Genomic DNA, 19,474 nt, shown 5'->3' with positions numbered 1-19,474 from the left:
TCGTTTTGATACCGGATGTGATAAATTATTAATTATGGGATTGTGACTAATTAAAATGAAACTTATCCATGCGATAAATACAGTATAACATTAAATGAAATAACTGACGACACCAAATATGTCATTTGCTATCTGTATAAGGCTAGTGCTAGCTAGAGCAAGTATGGCACTTGTCAATAAAATTGACCTGTCAATCAAGCTGACGTTTCAATCACTTTCAGAGACTAGCCGTCTCTTACAATGCGATGCGCGTTGCCATGGTCACCTTAATAAGAAATTAGCCAATAAGGATGCAAGAAATGTACTCTCTGACTGACATGGACTTTACCAGCCAATCAGCGTGGCAAGTTTGCTTCAGAATATGACGGAAGCAACTTAGACTTGGGAGGTCTAGTCAAATTAAAATGTGATTCTCGTATCCTGAACGGCAAACTCTTTTGTATATTTGTAATGGTGACTATGGAAGCGTGTTTCGCCTTAAAACAATAAATCACTCAGCTAGCGGCTAGCCTTTTCAACAGTAGAATAGGGGTCATATTTACCGATATCTGTTGGGTATCTATGAACTTCGCGCACCGATGTCCACATCGACATGTTGCACAGTGAACACCAGCAAATAAACATAAAAAAAACAAAAGCAAAACCAAAGGAATACATTTAGAAAGGAGCTCTAAGTCAAATCAGTGCATGTTGTAAAAAACTGAGAGTTGAGGTGAATTTAGAATTGGAGTTATGAACGTTTTAGGCTCAAGAACGGTAGAGAGATGGTTGGAATGATGTTTTGAAAGGCGAAAGAAACAATCACCGTAATTTGAAAACGAGGGAAGAAATCTGAAAAGTTTGAAAAATGTTTGGTAAAAAAAATTGTGCATATCTTCAGTTATAATGGTGCTGGAAAACTTTCCCTTTCAAAATGTAGAACCAAATTAACTCTCTCAAAAACTCTCTCAAAATTTTCGTAGCTAACATCTAAAATATTCTAAAAACCCGATTTTGAAATTCTAGTGAAACACGGTACTAGTTAATAGAAATTCTCATAAACAAAAATAAAAAAATTACACAGACAGACTTGTGAAGTCGAGTTAACTGTCTGAGTAAAACAGAAAACAGATTCTTCAGACAAGCTTACTTATCTTCCCGTTCAAGTCTTACTCACTATGACTACCACTCCCTCGCGACAATTTCTCGCATTTGATTTTTTTCCCGTATCACGGAAGGGATTATTTTCCAGCCTCATTCTCGTGCTAACAATTCTTGCCCGTGTCCCGTCTCCGCGGGTGTCACTAACAACATACTATTGTTCCATTCCTTCGTGGCATGTCCTCGCGAAAAGGATGACGGTATATTATCGTACGAAATGTTGAGACCGGTCTTCTGGTCAAACGCGCTGAATGCTGTGACGCAGGGAAGAGGAGTAGAGGGCGGAAAAAGAATTTCAGAAAAGATTATGACAGGAATAAAGATTTTAGCGGTCCATGGGAAAGCAAGAAAATAGAGATATTGAAATTGGAAACTGGATTTGAAATTTACAAAAGAGATTTGAAATTGGAATATTTGAAACGAGAATTGAAAAAGTTTCATAAGGGCAAGAAGCAACCAAGTACCAAACGAATATTTAATGTGAAAACATGAATGGAGGTTAATTCGCGGAAGAACAACAGACAAGACATCAGACAAGGAATATGTACGGCGTTAAACTAGGTATTGGTACTAGCGCCTATTGGGCGACAGAGATGTTTGGACCTAAACTACCCCCAGCCATTCAGATACACACAGAGACATTGGGTATTTTTACAGCGAGGGCTAAAAAGGCTTAAAAGTCTAATTTGAATTGTTTCCTTGTCAATGTTGAAACTTCGGAAACGTTTCGTCACAAAAACGGCTACGAAGAGGTTTGACAGTAGAAATTAAGACCAGAAACATAAGTGCACTATATTGCCATTACCTAAACATAGGTAAGCAAATCTTCTAAATAATCTTCTAGCGTCGTCAAAACTTTCGGAACTTTGAATTTAATTTTTTGCTTATTTAGTCCATACATGCAAATTAATAGAATAGAAAGCTAAAACGTCTAAAAAAACAGCTATTCACATCGAACCTTTTCAACTCGATGCTTAGATATTACAACTATAACTACATGTGCAACAAAACGGCCGAAACGACAGAAAAGTAGTTCTGATATAATGAGGCGTGAAGGGAAACATTGATTGAGATTGAATTTTATTCTAAATAAATTAAAGCACAACAAGTAGAAGAGTAAATGGCATATCGGTGGTGGATAAATAGACCATATTTTAGGAGCCAAAAGAGGCAGGCACGCGAAGGGACAGTTTCGCGCGCATTTGATATTTTCCTGCCAATTTGCGCGGGTGCATATTTTTCCCGCCATATTCATGATTTTACGCGCGAATATTTTCCCGCCGTTTTTACAAAGCCACAAAATATGGTCTATTTCAATCCAAGGTATGGGCAAACAGGCTAGGAAAGTGTGTATTCCAAGTGTAGAACATAAAGCCAGTCTTTACGTCTTGGGAGACAAAAAAACTAACGAGTGTTGGGTATTCCGCTGTTTGCAACATCACCTGGTGCGTTTACGGAGAGTGTATGGGTAGATATTTACACAAGAGACAAGATAAGCTAGAGAGGAAAGCTACAGAGAAAGCAATACACACCAGGAGCTTGAATGGAACCAGGAACTTTAATGCCTGTGCCCGGCACATACACTTCCGTTAACCAGCCTGTGCAGTGAGCCCACGGTATTAGTGACAGCAGCATTGCACAATAGCGCACGCTCATCAAGATCTACGACACGTGATGACGTACCCAAACAACGAGACGCGTTTGACAGGAGAAAATATGCGTGCGCAAGTCTCAAGTTTGTTTTGAGTAGATCGGCTCAGTGTCGAACGATCTCGATGTATTTTCCACTTTTTTTTCATGTCCAAATAGTGGAGGAACCGCAGTCGTTGCAATAGCTAAACTGTCTCCATATAAGGAGTTTGTACATGACGTCACGTTACGTCATCTTATGTTACGGTGTTTTTTTCCAGTCTTTATTAAGCAAATTGTTAGGTAAAAATTTTCGATAAAATCTTAAACATCACCTATATACAGAGACAGTCTAGTAAAGCGCGTGCGTGGAGACGAAGAGGTGTATCTAGATGAGCCCATGTGCATGTGCATAGAGACGGCTATTCCGAATGTGTGTGCAATATAAAATTGGAAACTTAAATTAGGAGCAACGATATGTGCGGTTCAGTTTTAATTTGCCAGTGTTAGATTTTGTTATTGTTAGATAAACGAAATGAGTTTAACTGCCAAACCATCTATGGTCATGAGTTCAAATTTTTTTTTAGCGATACTAGGAATCTTTGCCAGTAGATGAATACGGTTAAATAACAAATAAATAAACCAAAACCAGCAGGCATTAAAGTTCTGGCAAAAGAAAGCTAGAGACCAAAGCTGAAAGTTAGCGAGAAAAAAAAAAGAAGTGTCGAGTTTACAAAGGAGATGGATGGATGATGGATTAGTCATGGTGTTCTTTTAGTGAGTTCGCGAAAGCTAAATGATAATTTGCTAGGAAACATCCCAGAACTCAGAGAAAAGAGATACAGAAAGAATCAACAATAAGATAAAGTAAGGATTCAGTTCTCGAGTGCTCACCGGCACGACACAAGCATATAACTCTCGGGAGGCAGAGGAAACAATAAACACTTATTGAGTGAAACATACTAGAAAAGCAGCACAATCATGCAAATGTGGTGAACAGAACCAACAAGGATAAAGCTAAAGCAGCTTAAAAGTTAGGCGTTTTTCATGCATCAGTGTTGTTTCAATTGGTATCGGTTCGAAGTCAGAAAAGGCCACTATCTTTTTCTTGGTTTCCGGTCTCGCAAGAGGTGAATAAACATCAAATTTATTATTTTCTTCCAAATTCTGATATCAATGGTGACGTGTGCCTACATTTTTAAATAGTTTTTATCACATTATTTCGCCAGATTTGCTTGCTATTCTGGATAACGATATTCTAGGATAACGATCTTGGATCCCGTAAACCAAAGAATATAAAAACAGTGGCTTTAAAACTCGTCGAAAGTTGTGACTTTTCATGTGTTAGTCGCAAGTCCCAGCACCGTGTCACGTGGACAGTCATGTGGTTGTGACGATTATAAAGAAGGTATATACAAGCGTGGAAAGTCGAGGATGGACATAAATAAGAACACAGTAAACAAGAGAAAAGCAGTATAGACGACAAGGAAGACAAAGCAATTATTAGATAAAAAATAGCAAGTTGTTAAAGGTAAGGTAGAGACAAAAATGCCCAACACTAACAAACTCTTTCTCATTCAATGAAAAGGATTCCTTGAAAAAATTTTATTTGAGAGAACTTTATTTGTATAATCAGAAAAAAACTCAGAGGAACCTCCATACAACCGACCTCTATTTTAAAGCGGACACCCTATATATAACGATACCAAAGTCACTGTTATCCATTCTTCAGTGAAACACGTTGTTTAAAGTATCCATCATGCAGACAACTCCAAATAACAATAAATTTTTCATTCCCAAGGTTGTCCGATCTAGGGAGGTTACACTCTATTCTATGTAGACCTTGCATCCTAGCATACCGAAGGTTGTCCGTTGTAGTGAGGTTACATTTTATACACCCATATTATCAGGCGTACAGTGATGATACCAAACACGGATTTCCTTGTACACTCGATGATGAAAGAGTTTGCTATTTGATGGGGTACCATAAGAAATCTAAGATGAGCTAATAATCAAGATGAAGCGATAGGAAGATAATATTACAGCTGACTGCTGTTTGGAAGCATCACGAGGAAAGGGCAAAGGGGCTGGCTGTACGTACCATTTGCACCGTCATTTGAGATACGAGATAGATCAATGAAGTGAGTACCAATCACTTCGTCCGTCACAGAGTCACTAGAAAAGACAAGAGACGTCAGGAGGTTCACGCAAACAGCATATGAGACAATCATTCCAAAGGGCGGTAGCAGAAGCAGAAAAAAAACTTTAACAAAAATGAAAAGAAAAAGTACGACAAACACAACAACAAGAGAAAAACAACTTCAAAGATGACATATCCATCATTATGAATACCGCCATCACAGTGACCAGCAAAACACAAAAGCAGCGATTTTTTTTACAAGAACAGCACATGTAAATTTTACAAAAGCAACAGCAAAAACAACGGCAACAATAACTGTAAAAACAGCTGAAGCGTGTCCTTACCTGTCTTTGAGCTGAATCTTGATTCGCCGGCACAAAGGTGGAAACTGGAGAGCAGATAAAATTTTGTGAGGATCTAGGATTTAACTACTCTATCACCTTATATTAACTACTTACCAGCTCGGAGAAGACGACCTGCTCGTTCCATTTCGGCTCGTATGTGTTCTTCTTTACAGTGGTCCGCGCCTATAGGACGGTGATGGCACCAGAGCACTTTAGACTAACAATACCCCAATAAAACATTCCGTAAAAAGACGTTAACAGAGGGAGAAAGCCTTATTGGCGATGGAACAGGACGGTGAAAGAAGCGGGTGAGAAAAACAACGCGATGGAGAAAAAAGAGGAGAGGGAAGGAGTGAAAAGGGTTCCTTATTCTTTTTTCTTGCGCTTGAGCTCGTAAGTTTACACTTTCGGTTATTTTTGCTAGTTTACAGTACCCACTATAAACATCACATGTTAACTTCACTTCTGTGATGATGTGAATGACACCTGGACTACGAGCCCGCAGTACCTACCCTGTGTCCAGCAAACTGCACCTCGACGTAAGGGTTGACCAGATCGCGCACCTGAAAGACAACACATATTATAACGTCACAGCATCACGCCACTCCAGCAACGGAGTGTATCCCATGGGGCCTCGCGCGTGACAACGGCCTGGACGCTCACGGACATGAGAAATAATTAAGCAACAATTCCGGAACCACCTCGGAAACACTTCAGGGATGCTTCGCTAGTACTTCGGAAATAATTCGAAAACACTTCATAAAGTTTGCCGAATCGAAAGAAAAGATCAAAACTGAAGAAGTTCTGATCAAAGGGTTGACAATAGATCTCCCAAAGCAATCTAGGAGAACATAACTATATTTACAACATATCAGTAGCAAATTCCAGTTTTTACACTCAATTCGCAATTCTGAAGCGTTGGAAATAAATGCAAAATTAGCACACCAAATAGTTCGCTGTTTTGTAGCTGTTTGCAGGTTTCAAACTGAAGAAGGACGGAAATAAAGCCCCTGAAATGCATACCAGACCGCCCCACTCGTGAGTTTTCCCGCGGGTCGTAAAGCTGCGAGTTATATGCATTATGTTAAACGCCCCCTCGGCCGTTTAAGAACGATACGTGAACGATATTTGAGTGATTTAAGCAAACGACTGAATTATATTCAAAGATAAGAAGTAAAAAATTTGATTGAGATGTGTTCTTTTTAAGAAAGAAGAGCGTACCTTGTTTGCTTTGGAGGAAAGTATCTGTATATCAAGAGCGAACATGGGAAGGAGTCAAACCAAAATGAGTTAGGAGAAAAAAAAAACGAATTTTGGAAGTACGATCAAAACAAAGTTTACGGCATGCGAGGGTAAAGAACAAATAAATGAGGGAGCGACATTTTTCCAGCCCTCATTAAAAACACATGCAAATGACACCGGCAAATAACAGTCTAGCAGGGACTTGTTAGACGGGAGGTAAAACTCATGCAAAGCCTAGAGCAAAGTGTTTTAGCGCTCACTTTGCGCAAAGCGAGGTCATCTCACCAGAGTTTGGGGTGTCCATGCATACAACAACGACGCCAAATAGAGTTATTCTTTTCTAATACAATCAACTTTCTCGTAAGCAGACGCCCTCGGGAAATAAAAAAAGGGTGAAACGAAACACGACTTTTTCCATGGGAGGAGGGTGGGGATTGTCATTTTGGGGGTGCGGCCATCTCCCTGTATCCACCACTGTACCCGCTACGAGAATAATTTTTCACGTCACAGTTTCCTTACACCAAAGAAAATGGGGGTGATCTTCTGCTTTAGGGATATCGGAAGTGGTTTACGCATATCGAGAAAGCAATATAATTTGTTAAATTGTCGATTCTTAAAGGTGTTCGCGTACGCTTATGAGGGAAACTAAATACACAGTTTGGTAAAACGACAAAAAAGTGGTGTTCAAAAAGAGGTGTAGGCGAGTAGAGCTGTCCGCTTACGAGTGCCCTTCTAGGCGAGGAGCTGACTGTATTCACTAATGCCAGAAGAATTGTGAGCATATTATCATGCAGTGCTCTTAGAAGTGAGTAAAACAAACAATACATACCTCTCCCGTAAAGGCTTTCTTGACGTTTGCCATTAAGCCGCTGTTCACTGGAATAACACAGAAGCAGGATATAATAAGTCAACCTTAGCGGAGACCTGTATTTAATGAACAATCTAGTGGAAATCAAGGAGTTTTTCCTGTCGCTATCTTATTGCGCCAAGTTTCTCAGGCTCCACGCTGTACTACCTGGGTCTGGTCTGGGAGCCAAAAACATGTCATTTGAATGCATTTACAATTGGCACATAAAAGGAACAATGTTTGCCCTGGGTATAAATGAAGTTTACTTGTAGTTAAAAATTGGAATCACACCGCCATTCCCACCTCGCGCACTGTTGAGTGACAAAAAGCATCCATTTCCATCGGCTTATTCAAGCGACCCAGTTCCTTTCAAACAAGTAATATAGACAAACTATCAGAGGTCAATCGTTGATGTAAATATGTTAGTTGCTTGCTTGAATCAGCCGATGGAAACGGATGCTTTGTATGACTCGGCGGTGTACCGGAGGATAAAATGACGGCGCGATTGGCCTTCGATAACACAATGTAACATCGTTCCCACATGGATCAGACGTGACGTACTTTTAGGTAGCCCTTCTGCGCGGTAGATCTTGATGATCACGCGGGCCTTGGGTCTCTCGGCGGGCACTCCATCAGGCAGAAGCAGATTCCCCTCGATGTCATCATCGTTGTCTTTGATGCCTGGCTGTTCCTGGTAAAACAAAGTAGAAGTGTTGATGGCCAGCAACTGGGGTGTTGCCAAGATAGGTATGTTGTTGTACTTGTTTGATCAAGATTCAGGTCCAAGACAGGTCCCTGGGGCGTAGCCAGGGGGGTGGCCTAGGGGGTCCGGGCCCCCCTTTTAGCAGCCAAAAATACAGTAAATTTATGAGACATTACCCAAAATACAGCGAAAAATGCCTTGAAAGTCCCTTTTATGCCCCCTGTTAAAAATCCTGGCTACGCCGCTGCAGGTGAAGGCCTTATCGCATGAAGTTTATGTTGGTATTGTAATATTTGTTGTAATATTTGTTGCTCTTGTATCTGTTGTTCTTGTGTCTTGTTGTTGTTTGTATTTGTTGTTGTTGTCGCCATGGGTTACCTTTGCCGGATCACCCTTTCCAAGAACGGTGATGTCAACTCTTGCGTAACCCTAAAAACAAAATCACTTTCAATAAGAAACAAAAAGGACACGACTCATTAACAAGCACGTAAAAAGCCTTTGGAAAAGGCACGTGAAAAGCTCCCAAATTCAATTGAAAAGCTACCAAATTCACGTGAAAAGCTCCCAAATTCAAGTGAAAAGCTTCCAAATAAACGTGAAAAGCCCCCCAAATTCACGTGAAAAGCTCCTAAAGTCACGTGAAAAGCTCCCAAATTCGACGTCCACGCAGGTCTTTTCAAGTCAGCACGTATAAACCATATATGGTAGCATTTTATATGCTAATTTTTTCGAACGCCCCCGTAAAAACGCGACGACAGCCGCCTCCGCCATAACACCTCTCTCTCACTGCGCTCTCACCACAATCAATAATTTACTACACCCACGCACCACAGGAAGAAATAGCACTTTCGAGCAGATTACTCGTGTGATAGATAGTATAGCATAGTTTCCTTTTTCTATAAAAAGCTCTTTATTCAATAGGAAGAGATAGGTAATATGGGTGCACAAGCGTTTTCTACATTACGTTAGGCGCGTTTAGCCGATACCTTAACTCCGGCGCCTGATGCGCCAAGTGTTTCTTCTGGGTCAGTAAGGACCGCCCATCGGCGACAGAACCTATGATCGGGCTGAGCGTACACTGTACCCACATCCAGCTATAATAAAAGCACATGGTCAGCTACAAATAGAACACATGATAAAGTACAAAAATAAACATAAGAAAACATATGATCAGGTACAAATAGAACATATGATCAGGTACAAATAGAACACATGATCAGCTACAAATAGAACACATTATCAAGTACAAAACTAAACATAAGAGAACACATGATCAGCTACAAATAGAACATATCATAAATACCATAAATAACAATAACAACACACGAGAGAACATAACAATAACACATGATCAGCTACAAATAGAACACATGATCAACTACAATAAGAACATATGATCGGCTATAATAAGAACACTTGATCATCTACAGTAGTAAAAACATATGATCGGCTACAATTAGATTAAACGACGAATGCTTTACCTTGAATGACCCGATCAGGGCACCCTGACTGACCAAGTTTCGTCCAGTATAGAACTAAAACACCAGAAAGCTATTAGCTGCACGTTACCATACCAAGCTATTATAAGACAGCTTGACACAGTAATATGTAATACTACAAACATGGGTATTTTCGCGCAAAATTTAAAATACGATAAAGTCGCCGCGAAAATTAAAATAATAAACACCCAAAAATTATTCCAGTGCACTAAAATAAAAATGCATTAAAAAGCGAGACAAGGTGGACCGCCGAAAAATGGTTGGCAGGACCATCAATCAAGATCGTTATAATAAGATTATCGTCGCGTATCGGGTATCGAATAGTATAGAGTATACACCGGCAAAACAAGGGGAGGGAGATGTCACTTTACTTCATCTATTCTTTCATGTTTATTTTTATCATTCCAAGTTTAAGTGTTGACATCTCTGTGACAGTCGTGGCACTCACCTGAAACATGACGATTTTGTCAAAAAGCACCATGGGAGGCATCTTGAAGTCGAAGACGAAGAACTGAAGACAAAAGGCAAGAGAATTATACAAACACAGAGATAGCATTAAGGCGATCACGGGCCGAGAAACAATCGAGAAATCAACTAAACCACCTCGTCATATAAGGGGCAGTTGGTCTGTTTACCTCATCATAGAAGGGGCAGTTGGTCTGCTTACCTCGTTATAGAGGGGTCGGTTGGTCTGCTTACCTCGTCATAGAAGGGGCAGTTGGTCTGCTTACCTCGTCATAGAAGGGTCGGTTGGTCTGTTTACCTCGTCATAGAAGGGGCAGTTGGTCTGCTTACCTTGTCATAGAAGGGGCAGTTGGTCTGCTTACCTCGTCATAGAAGAGGCCGTTGGTCTGCTTACCTCTTCAAAGAAGGGTCGGTTGGTCTGTTTACCTCGTCATAGAAGGGCAGTTGGTCTGTTTATTTCGTCATAGAAGGGTCGGTTGGTCTGTTCACTTCGTCATAGAAGGGCAGTTGGTCTTTTTATTTTGTCATAGAAGGAGCATTTGGTCTTCTTACCTAGTCATAGAAGGGGCAGTTGGTCTGCTTACCTCGTCATAGAAGGGGCAGTTGGTCTGCTTACCTCGTCATAGAAGAGGCCGTTGGTCTGCTTACCTCTTCAAAGAAGGGTCGGTTGGTCTGTTTACCTCGTCATAGAAGGGGCAGTTGGTCTGCTTACCTCGTCATAGAAGGGGCAGTTGGTCTTCTTACCTAGTCATAGAAGGGGCAGTTGGTCTGCTTACCTCGTCATAGAAGGGGCAGTTGGTCTGCTTACCTCGTCATAGAAGGGGCAGTTGGTCTGCTTACCTCGTCATAGAAGGGGCAGTTGGTCTGCTTACCTCGTCATAGAAGGGGCAGTTGGTCTGCTTACCTCGTCATAGAAGGGGCAGTTGGTCTGCTTACCTCGTCATAGAAGGGGCAGTTGGTCTGCTTACCTCGTCATAGAAGGGGCAGTTGGTCTGCTTACCTCGTCATAGAAGGGGCAGTTGGTCTGCTCCTTGATTGTGGTGCTTTTCTTCTGGTTACCCACGCTGACTGTGCAGACAGGGTCAATCTGTGTACCAGCGAGTTGCCTTGCTTCATGGATGCGGATTTGGATCTAGGGCAGAGAAAACACGATTAAAATCGTAGATTGAATGCTTATATCACAACGTTAAGCTTGTATCATTATAATACGTTTACGTCAAGACAGTTACCTCTCTCATAGTTCATCAGGTGACGATGCAAAAATAAATGGCCATAGCTAGTTATTGTTTTCAGTCCACATTGTGTCAATTTAGTAAACAGTCAAAAGGATTTATAAAAGCTTCCTCAAAATCAACTGACTGAAACAGATGCTTTCTCACACTTGATATTTTGCGTAAATGAAAGCTGACAGTCTCTTTAAAAACAGAGATCATTGGTGCTAGTATGATGTAAGTAGCAAACTGGTACTGTAGCGGGAAGTCGTTGTTACCTGGTAGTCTTGCTCTCGGACAGACATTTTCTTCTCAGCTCTGACTCTGGGATGGGCATGACTACTGCTCAAAAGAATAGTAGCAACACACGAGTCAGGGGGTAAACATTTTGAAAAAAAAAATCGAATGAAGGATAAAGCAAAGATACCACACCCACTAGACCTCTTTCAATAGAACCCCGGAAACAGAATGACTAGGATGTTAAGCTCCCCTTCTCCAAACCACACACAAAACGATAATATTTAAGGTGAACAGGACTCGACTTTGACATCTTTGCTGGCTTAGCTAAAATAGCAATAACGGAAGGGGTTTTTTCCAAAAACTGGGTGAGGGGTATTAAGGGGTGTTTCCCAATTAAGCTGCTCCTTTATTGATGGGTTGAAAAAGGGATAGAAAACCACACCCATAATAATGACCACCCCTTATGGCGCAAGGAGCAATAATGCGCACACAGCAACAGAGTATGGGTGTATGCTTTGTTTGTCACAGCAGGCAAACTAATTGATGGCTGTAAGACAGTCAGAAGTAAAGAACAGATCCACTTGTAGACATGCAAAAGCTTCATGGTAAAGCCATGGCAGAGGGGTCAACATTCTAAATAATTTCTACAAGTCTCTAGAATATCCACAAGCACATACAATGTGCTTGTGGATATTGTCCTTGAAAATTTGTTCAGGTATTTCTTTTAAAATATGGTAACAAAATTTTAAACATGCCACATTTTTTATCACCCACGCCTTGATCCAGACATGCAGTTTGAATAGCAAACAATAATACATACTTTGGAAATCTGGTAAAGTGTAGCCAAAATCATGAAAGATATTCGTGAATTAAAAAAAAAACTCTTTGCAGACAACAAACGATAAAGACAAGGAAATAAATCCAAACTCTTGTAAAAGTAAAACTCCATGAAAGCCAAAATAGATGCAATTTCGGACCCCTTGCCAGTCGATTGGCAAGCCACCGCTAAAGATCCAGTGCAAAGGTGCTGGTGGTGCAGTGCTCATCATACAGTGGGGGTGTGTGTTGTCAATGCATGCAAGCAGCGTGTTGGAGCCGTCGCTTCCTGCCAAGTTAAACTAACATAACAGCAGTCACATACATCAAGACGTACCATTTCATGCTCATGCTTCTGTCACTGTGTACACTGATCTGCGAGCCTCTTCTGCTCCCTATCCCCTTGCCTTCCAGCATAGCATCAAATGGAGCTGCCACACCCCCACCATCACCAGGACTAATATACCTTCCGCCGCCACCCACTGAGGCAGGCATTGACTCCTTACGATCCCCCCTCCTGTTGCTGCCAGATGACTGTAGGCTGACCAGGCTCTGACTCTTAGCTTGCTTGCCACTGTTCAGGCTCATGAAGGATCCTCTGCGTTCCTTCTGTTGTTGTTGTTGACGTCCATAACTTCCGCTCATGATGGACTCGTTGTTGTCAAAGTCACGGCCGGTGTCTGGGTAGTATCCGACCTGGGGTGGGGAATCCATGGCATCTGGCATGCCATTCACCCATTGAGAGATGTGCCCTTCTGGTGCATTGTATTGTAGTTCAAGTGATACAGTTGCCTGAAGGATACAGATAGATCTCTGATAAGAATAATATCCGTTGATGTTATACTATAGAAATCAGCCTGGTTGAGATCTTCAGCAAAAGTATAGAATTAATTACAGCAAAAACTGGAGGGAGGACATTGCAAAAAAAAAAATACCCCTCTTTATATGAAAAAGACCAAAAGCATTCAAAACACTAAAAACAGCACAAAAACAAATTTTTCTTTACCAAGAAAATGAATGGAACTAACATCTCATCGACTAACACCGAACAAGAAATTACCACTCAACATCTCTGGTAATTACTTTCAAAACAGATTGCACGAGGAGTGTAATATATGTAAAATGGTATGTGGTATCCTTCACACCTTGAGCACTGTGTTGTTCATGTCAACCAAACTCTCTTCCACCTCCAAGTGGCCTTCCTGGATGAGTCTTTGCAGCACCATCCGGAAAACACCAACCAATCTGGAGAAAGGACAATGTATTTAAGGTTGATCCTCACTAGGACGCAAGCGCAAACGGAAGCAAGACACAAGTAAGAATGGGTCAAACACAAGTGCAAGAAAATCAAGCTTGTGTTCCAGTGAGAATCGGGAAGTTACATGCACTGCGCTTACGTCCAAGTGAGAACCAACCTTAACTTAATTTGTAAAAAAAATGCCCAGAATTGAATTAGAATTTTGGCACCCACTATGGAAGATCCAGAACTGTACAAATGCAGTTCAATTTATGAAAAATTATAACATCTATCAAGTCCTCAATTGCATGCCCCCAAGGCCAAACAGGTAATTCATTGTTTTTCTTAAAAAAGGTTGTCCTAATGAACCTACAGATAGAACAACCTCTGGATCGGTCAATGGACTTGTTTAGCAATTAATGAATAAAGAAGTTATCATAAATGAGTAAGCCTCTCCCTAAAGCCTTGCTATCATTGTACCTGTTTTGGAATATTTTGTTGAAGGTGTACACCTCAATTTCAATGAACTCACTGGGGTCCAGGGGACTAGACAAAGGCCATTCAAAGTCCTAAAAAAAGAGTACAACATTTTCAGTATTATACTTGCATCTAAAATATAGTACTATTTGAGTTGTCGGGGACAGATTAACAAAAGTCAGGAGTGAAGCCCAGAATTATTGGCAAAGAAGAGAGTATGGAATCAGTATTTGGGAACCCGTTGTTGTATAGTACCTAGCATTAGCTTCCAGCCATTCGTTTTTGCCTTTCTCGTAAAAGCAATCTTTTACAAATGATTTGTATAATCAATAATAATCATCATTTATAAATTCAATCAGTTGTATCAATAAAATTATATAAAAATGACTTTAACTGTAAGCTATCAATTTGAGTTAGTAATGTACCTTTATTTACAAAAAGTAGAAATTTTTATGGGGTAAACTTTTGTTCTCCAAAGCTACTGTAAAGCATCAATAAGAGTGGGAGTAGAATGGGTTACCTCCCCCCCCCTTGAATAATGTGACTCTAGGCAACACAACAAAACAAAACTCACTTCATCCCAATCGGCCTCTGATGAATGCTCAACTACACTTGTCTGGTATGTGACTCCTGTAAATAAGAGACTTTGGTTACCACAAACACATAACAATTAATTACTGAAATCAGTTAGCACAATAGGCATCATTAAAAATGTCTAGTACATTAACTTTACATGATATGATGTCTACGCTAGACTGTTATTTGAGGAGCCAAATCTAAAATGACACATTGTCAAATAAGTATTATAATAATAATTGAGATTGCATTGCATTGTTTGGTTTATAAATGGAACATAGTGATTTTTATGTTCAGTAAGATATTTTATCAAAATTTACTTTTTTTATATATTGCCTATTTTTTTTCTGATCAATCAAGATTGAGAAAAACTAGACAGAAATTTGATAAAAGGGATATGAGCACCTGCATTACTGGGCTGGAGCGAAAAACAATTTTTGTTTAATTTTACAGGCTACTAAATGCCTTTGATATTATAATATAATAGCCACAACAATATAACACAACAAGGCAGTGGTGTTTGAACAAAAAACTGTGATGGTCTAAGGTATGATTGATTTCTTGCCTCAAACACTGCATTTTTATGTCCAGAATTGTTTCCTTTTTACTAGATTCAAATCAGAGTAAAAAAGTATGGGGGTAGTACCAGTACCACACCACACCTACGTGAACCAAGCGAGCCAGTGACCACCCCCCCTCCCTAATGTCTCTGTGTCTCTCTTACTTTTTCAGAAGAAAAAGGTGCTTGAGGGCAACTTTTGGCTAGTCATGTATGGGTTAAGATCCTGGATGTACATGGCCATAGCTAGGAAAGAATGTCTGGGATTGGGAAGTCTTAGTCACTACTTCTATTGGCTGAGGGGAGCCTCCCGTAAAACAGAACTGGTAGTGAGCAAGTGACTGGAGCCAAAGAAGTAAATACAATCTTATTTTCTGTTGTGATGCCCTTTTAAAACATATGTTATAACACAGAGAGAGATAAATTCACAAAGAAACAAGCAGTTTAAAGGTTCATCTTTTGGAAATAATAAATATTCATTGAATCCAGCAGTTCCTTTGTTAGTAAAAACATATATTTTTTGGCAACAATAACTTTCTTTTGTTATTACATCAGACAAATAATGGTGCTACACAAACAATACAGTAGAAACAAATACATATATTGCACCAGAATCAATTCATTTCTGAATCTGATTATAATGACAATCCTTTTTACCATAAATATACTGTTTTGCAGAAAAGATGCAACACCACACACTCAAAGCATATACATCACGAATGACCAAAATCACAAGCCAGTTATTCAGCAAAAACACAGAAAATTCATTTTATTTTATTTTCCCTTTTATTCATTTTTTCATATTGGATTTAATTCATTTTTTTCCCAAGAAGCATGACCGTGTATTTTCAAAGATCAGACAGTCCAAGTTATTTATTTAAAACCACTGCAGTGAAAATTATCATGTGGGATTTTAGCGGTGTTCTAATATCTACAAATACGCGGAGACACAAGAAAATGTCAAAATGGCTTACATACAACAGTTTGATTGGTTTATGTTTACAATAACTTACGCACTGAAAAAAAAATACAAATTCCATTCAATTAAACAAATTGAATGAAAGTATTACCAGGTATACATATATTCTACAGTGGTTTTGAAAAATGAAATCAATTTCGACTGTGAATTTCGAGTGAAAAGATGAACGAGGATAATATATTTTTTGTCATCGGAAATCTAAAAGTGAATCCTTCCGCCTACACAAACCAAGCAAGAAGAGGAAAAAAAATCTTTTAAGCTCATTTTTTCGATCTCTTAAGGTACATTGGTGTGGTTATACTAAAAAAACTTCATATCTACTTCATATTTACGAAGAACGTAAAGATTTCGGTAAGGCATAAGACATAAATTTGACAGATCATCAAAATTCATCATTCTGACCGAATTCGATCACGGATAAAATACTTATTTTTACATGAAGCGCGATAAAACAGGAAGCTTTGCCCTTTTTCAAACAATTTCCTATCACAGAAAAATAAATCATAAAATTCTTCATTCCCCGAGAAGCTTTTAAAAATAAACCCTTCGGTGGTAATTCAGAGAGATGAATTACGCTGTCACTAGTTCGCCTACCAACAATAAACATTTCATTCTATTCTGATTTTAAATATTTCTGTGGTTACTTTATTATTTTGTCAGTAAATAATATTGATGTCGCTGAGAATCATCGAAGTTTACGATGAAAAATTCGATACCCAAAGCGCCTTCAAATTGTACCGTATTTGGTAAGCCAAGCGACTGTAAAAACTTCAATTATTTAGCACTACATTGGTATCCAAAAAACCGGCAAATCTAATAACGAGAACAAGACTTATTTTTCTAGCCTTTACAAGCAACAGAAATCAAAGAGAACTAATATAATAAACCCACCCTCGGATCTAGAGGAATTACGCGGTAAAACATTCTGCAGAGTGAAGTTATGTTATGTTCAAGCGACGCGCGAATGTGAACGACAAGTGACAACATTCGGCTCGAATTTCGCATTTATAGTATCATTACTTACCTCTAAAAGTTACTCTGGCGATTCTATCCGCCTTTCCGTGCAAGTTGGTGCACGTCTTAAGTAATAAAACTAAAGCCATCTTGTAGATTCACTAATATTTACGCCATGACGAAGAGGAGTTTGCTCGAAAGGCAAGATTTTGCAGCCTTGATACGACTGGCCAATCACAGCGCGAGTTGCAAGCAGTTGTTCCACAGGGATAATTGATCTCAACCGTCTCGCATCGCCACTTGGCGAATAATTTATTCAAAATGCAATTTTTCGCGGAAATTCCCAAGTAAATCCCGAACGCGTAAAATACAAATGAAGAGATTTCCCTTTTCTTTCTTCCTTGGCTTTTTTCCTTGTGTGTTTCAGGAAAATAGATGTCTTTTCGGCCTCTTTTTACGAAAAATTACAATCAGTACAAATCGCGACCGGAACGCAGAAGTTCTGGTATTTGCATTGGATGTCGGGAAAGGTTTTTTTCTTTTTAAAAATTAATTCAAAGATGACTATTATTTCTCCGGGGGTGTTTTGCGCCAATAGGAGTGCCAAATAATGGTCAGAAATAGCCCGTATTGTTATCTGGTAGCGATCAGCCAAAGGAATTCTGCACTGTGAGTGGATGGTAGAGTTGAAGACGCCATTGACCGGATTTACGTCAGCCGTCTCTTGGGGATCAACCAACGAAAGCTCTCGTTTGCGAGAAACATTCTATGACAGGTGCAAAAGAAAATCCTAGCACACAAATCTAATTTTGTTGAATTTCGATTTTTAAAAATAATAAACGAACATTTTTTTTTCATAGACAAGGAGCAATGGCGCTCATTAATAAAACTAGCGCATGCATGCTTGTTTGGGTAGACAAAATCTCCTATCTTTTTTTACCCAAAGCTCAAGGTTTGAATCTGAATTAGAAAGGAGTCTAACCACAGAGAAATCCAAAGTGTTTAGACTTATAGACTTTTTCTATTAGGAAATAATTCCACATTTTTGTACAGATGCCTTTCGCATTCGGGTAGGTGGCACTACGAGGAATTAAAATTCCATGGACCATCGATTAAAGACACGCAAAACCTTAAATCCCTCAAGTAAAGCCGCCGTTTTGCCTGTAAATAAACTCAAGAAAATTCCCGCTATCCCTATCATTTCACCAATAGGTGACGATTGTAGGGTTTTGCTCCGCTTATATAAGCTTTCCATCGAGGGAAACCGATAAACGCCAAAGCTCACACAATAAATTGTGATCCCCAAGATCATGGTCTAGATTGAATCATGCAACGGTACAGTAGCAATATTCATTTGGAAATATTCGCGACAATCAATTATAAGGGACATTTCATCGTAGAACGACAAAACAATTAATTTTCACAATACGTTAACTAACGATTAGGTCTATAAACAAAAGACGATATATAACATACTCGATGTGAGGATTTCCAGATTGTTCCAGATTGTTCTTGCTAGTGTGGCGAGGGCCTAAGCTACCCATACTGTGTCATTTTGTCTTACAGTGAGAAGGGGTAGCATTCAAAGTTTGCTCGGTTCTCGAGCAAGAGTAAGCGACTAAACGGTCGCATTTGTAAGTTTATTTTCGCAACGAAAAAAATATTATACCTGTTGGCAATTTTGGTTACCATAACAGTCAGACGACAAATCAATCAATACACCAGTAGGATATTTTCGCTGTTAGAAAGTTTAAAACATGAGCACCAGCAAAATCTAGTTTGTAATATCAATCCAATAACAAAGCCCACAGGTTTGCACTGTGTGACTAAAAGCATGAAAGTGGCGAAGAAGTTTGATCTATCACTAGTGTTTATTTGCAGTTGAACTCCGATAACTCACAAGCGCGTGGCTGGAATTTGCCGATTTGCTTTCTTTGATAGGAGAAGGACACTTTTTGGCGGTCGAGGGGATTCGCGCCGCCCCTGCGCCACCGCTGCTAAGCAGTCGTTCTAACTGTTACGCGACGCAATGCAAATAAGCTCAGTGAGGGCCAAGGAATGGTTCTTGGCAAGCCTTTCGTTTTTACAAATTGCATTTCTCTTTGTAATGCATCGACAGTTCGAAAAGTAATCATTGAGCATGATGCGCACGTAAAAAATAAACATTATAATCTGCCTGATTTCTCTGTGCGTCACGTTGTAGCTCGTAATAGCAAGGATCTATCTTCAACTGTCGACTTGGTACCTTTTTAATAGATTTAAATGATATAAAGCCGAAATAAAAACACGAAGCAAACGAGCATTCTTTTTTTGATGGGGCGTGTATGCAAGAGCAATGTGCGTGGGCATGGCTGAAATGTGCGCTCGCATGCGAGCAATGGCAATATTCACATTCCCAGACCCGCGTTCTCGGGCG

General features: G+C 39.7%; 1 protein-coding gene across 12 annotated transcripts in view; it reads right to left on the bottom strand.

Annotated features, from left to right (window-relative positions):
• The window catches only part of LOC5519600 (otoferlin), a 45,178-nt gene extending 27,534 nt beyond the window's left edge, over positions 1–17,644 (bottom strand). For 2 of the 12 annotated variants that reach the window (XM_048726049.1, XM_048726048.1), the window contains exons 1-20: positions 17,129–17,644; positions 14,565–14,620; positions 13,994–14,082; positions 13,422–13,521; positions 12,614–13,068; positions 11,499–11,562; positions 11,010–11,141; positions 9,993–10,055; positions 9,527–9,580; positions 9,032–9,139; positions 8,424–8,474; positions 7,904–8,033; positions 7,325–7,371; positions 6,475–6,498; positions 5,766–5,816; positions 5,368–5,436; positions 5,254–5,297; positions 4,871–4,944; positions 2,673–2,738; positions 543–566 (exon numbers count right to left, since the gene is read on the bottom strand). In XM_048726049.1, coding sequence (XP_048582006.1) covers positions 543–566; positions 2,673–2,738; positions 4,871–4,944; positions 5,254–5,297; positions 5,368–5,436; positions 5,766–5,816; positions 6,475–6,498; positions 7,325–7,371; positions 7,904–8,033; positions 8,424–8,474; positions 9,032–9,139; positions 9,527–9,580; positions 9,993–10,055; positions 11,010–11,141; positions 11,499–11,562; positions 12,614–13,068; positions 13,422–13,521; positions 13,994–14,082; positions 14,565–14,620; positions 17,129–17,207 — 1,780 coding nt within the window. In that variant the 5' untranslated portion in view covers positions 17,208–17,644. Of the gene's footprint in view, positions 1–542; positions 567–2,672; positions 2,739–4,870; positions 4,945–5,253; positions 5,298–5,367; positions 5,437–5,765; positions 5,817–6,474; positions 6,499–7,324; positions 7,372–7,903; positions 8,034–8,423; positions 8,475–9,031; positions 9,140–9,526; positions 9,581–9,992; positions 10,056–10,243; positions 10,272–11,009; positions 11,142–11,498; positions 11,563–12,613; positions 13,069–13,421; positions 13,522–13,993; positions 14,083–14,564; positions 14,621–17,128 lie in introns of those variants that run through there. The other 10 variants (XM_048726058.1, XM_048726050.1, XM_048726053.1 and 7 more) reach the window with 10 other exon arrangements.
• Positions 17,645–19,474: the final 1,830 nt, after the last annotated feature.

The sequence above is a fragment of the Nematostella vectensis genome, chromosome 4 (genome assembly GCF_932526225.1).
Source record: "Nematostella vectensis chromosome 4, jaNemVect1.1, whole genome shotgun sequence".
NCBI classification, from domain to species: domain Eukaryota; kingdom Metazoa; phylum Cnidaria; class Anthozoa; order Actiniaria; family Edwardsiidae; genus Nematostella; species Nematostella vectensis.
Note: the sequence above shows the minus strand (reverse complement) of the source record. Positions and strands in the feature narration are given on the sequence as shown.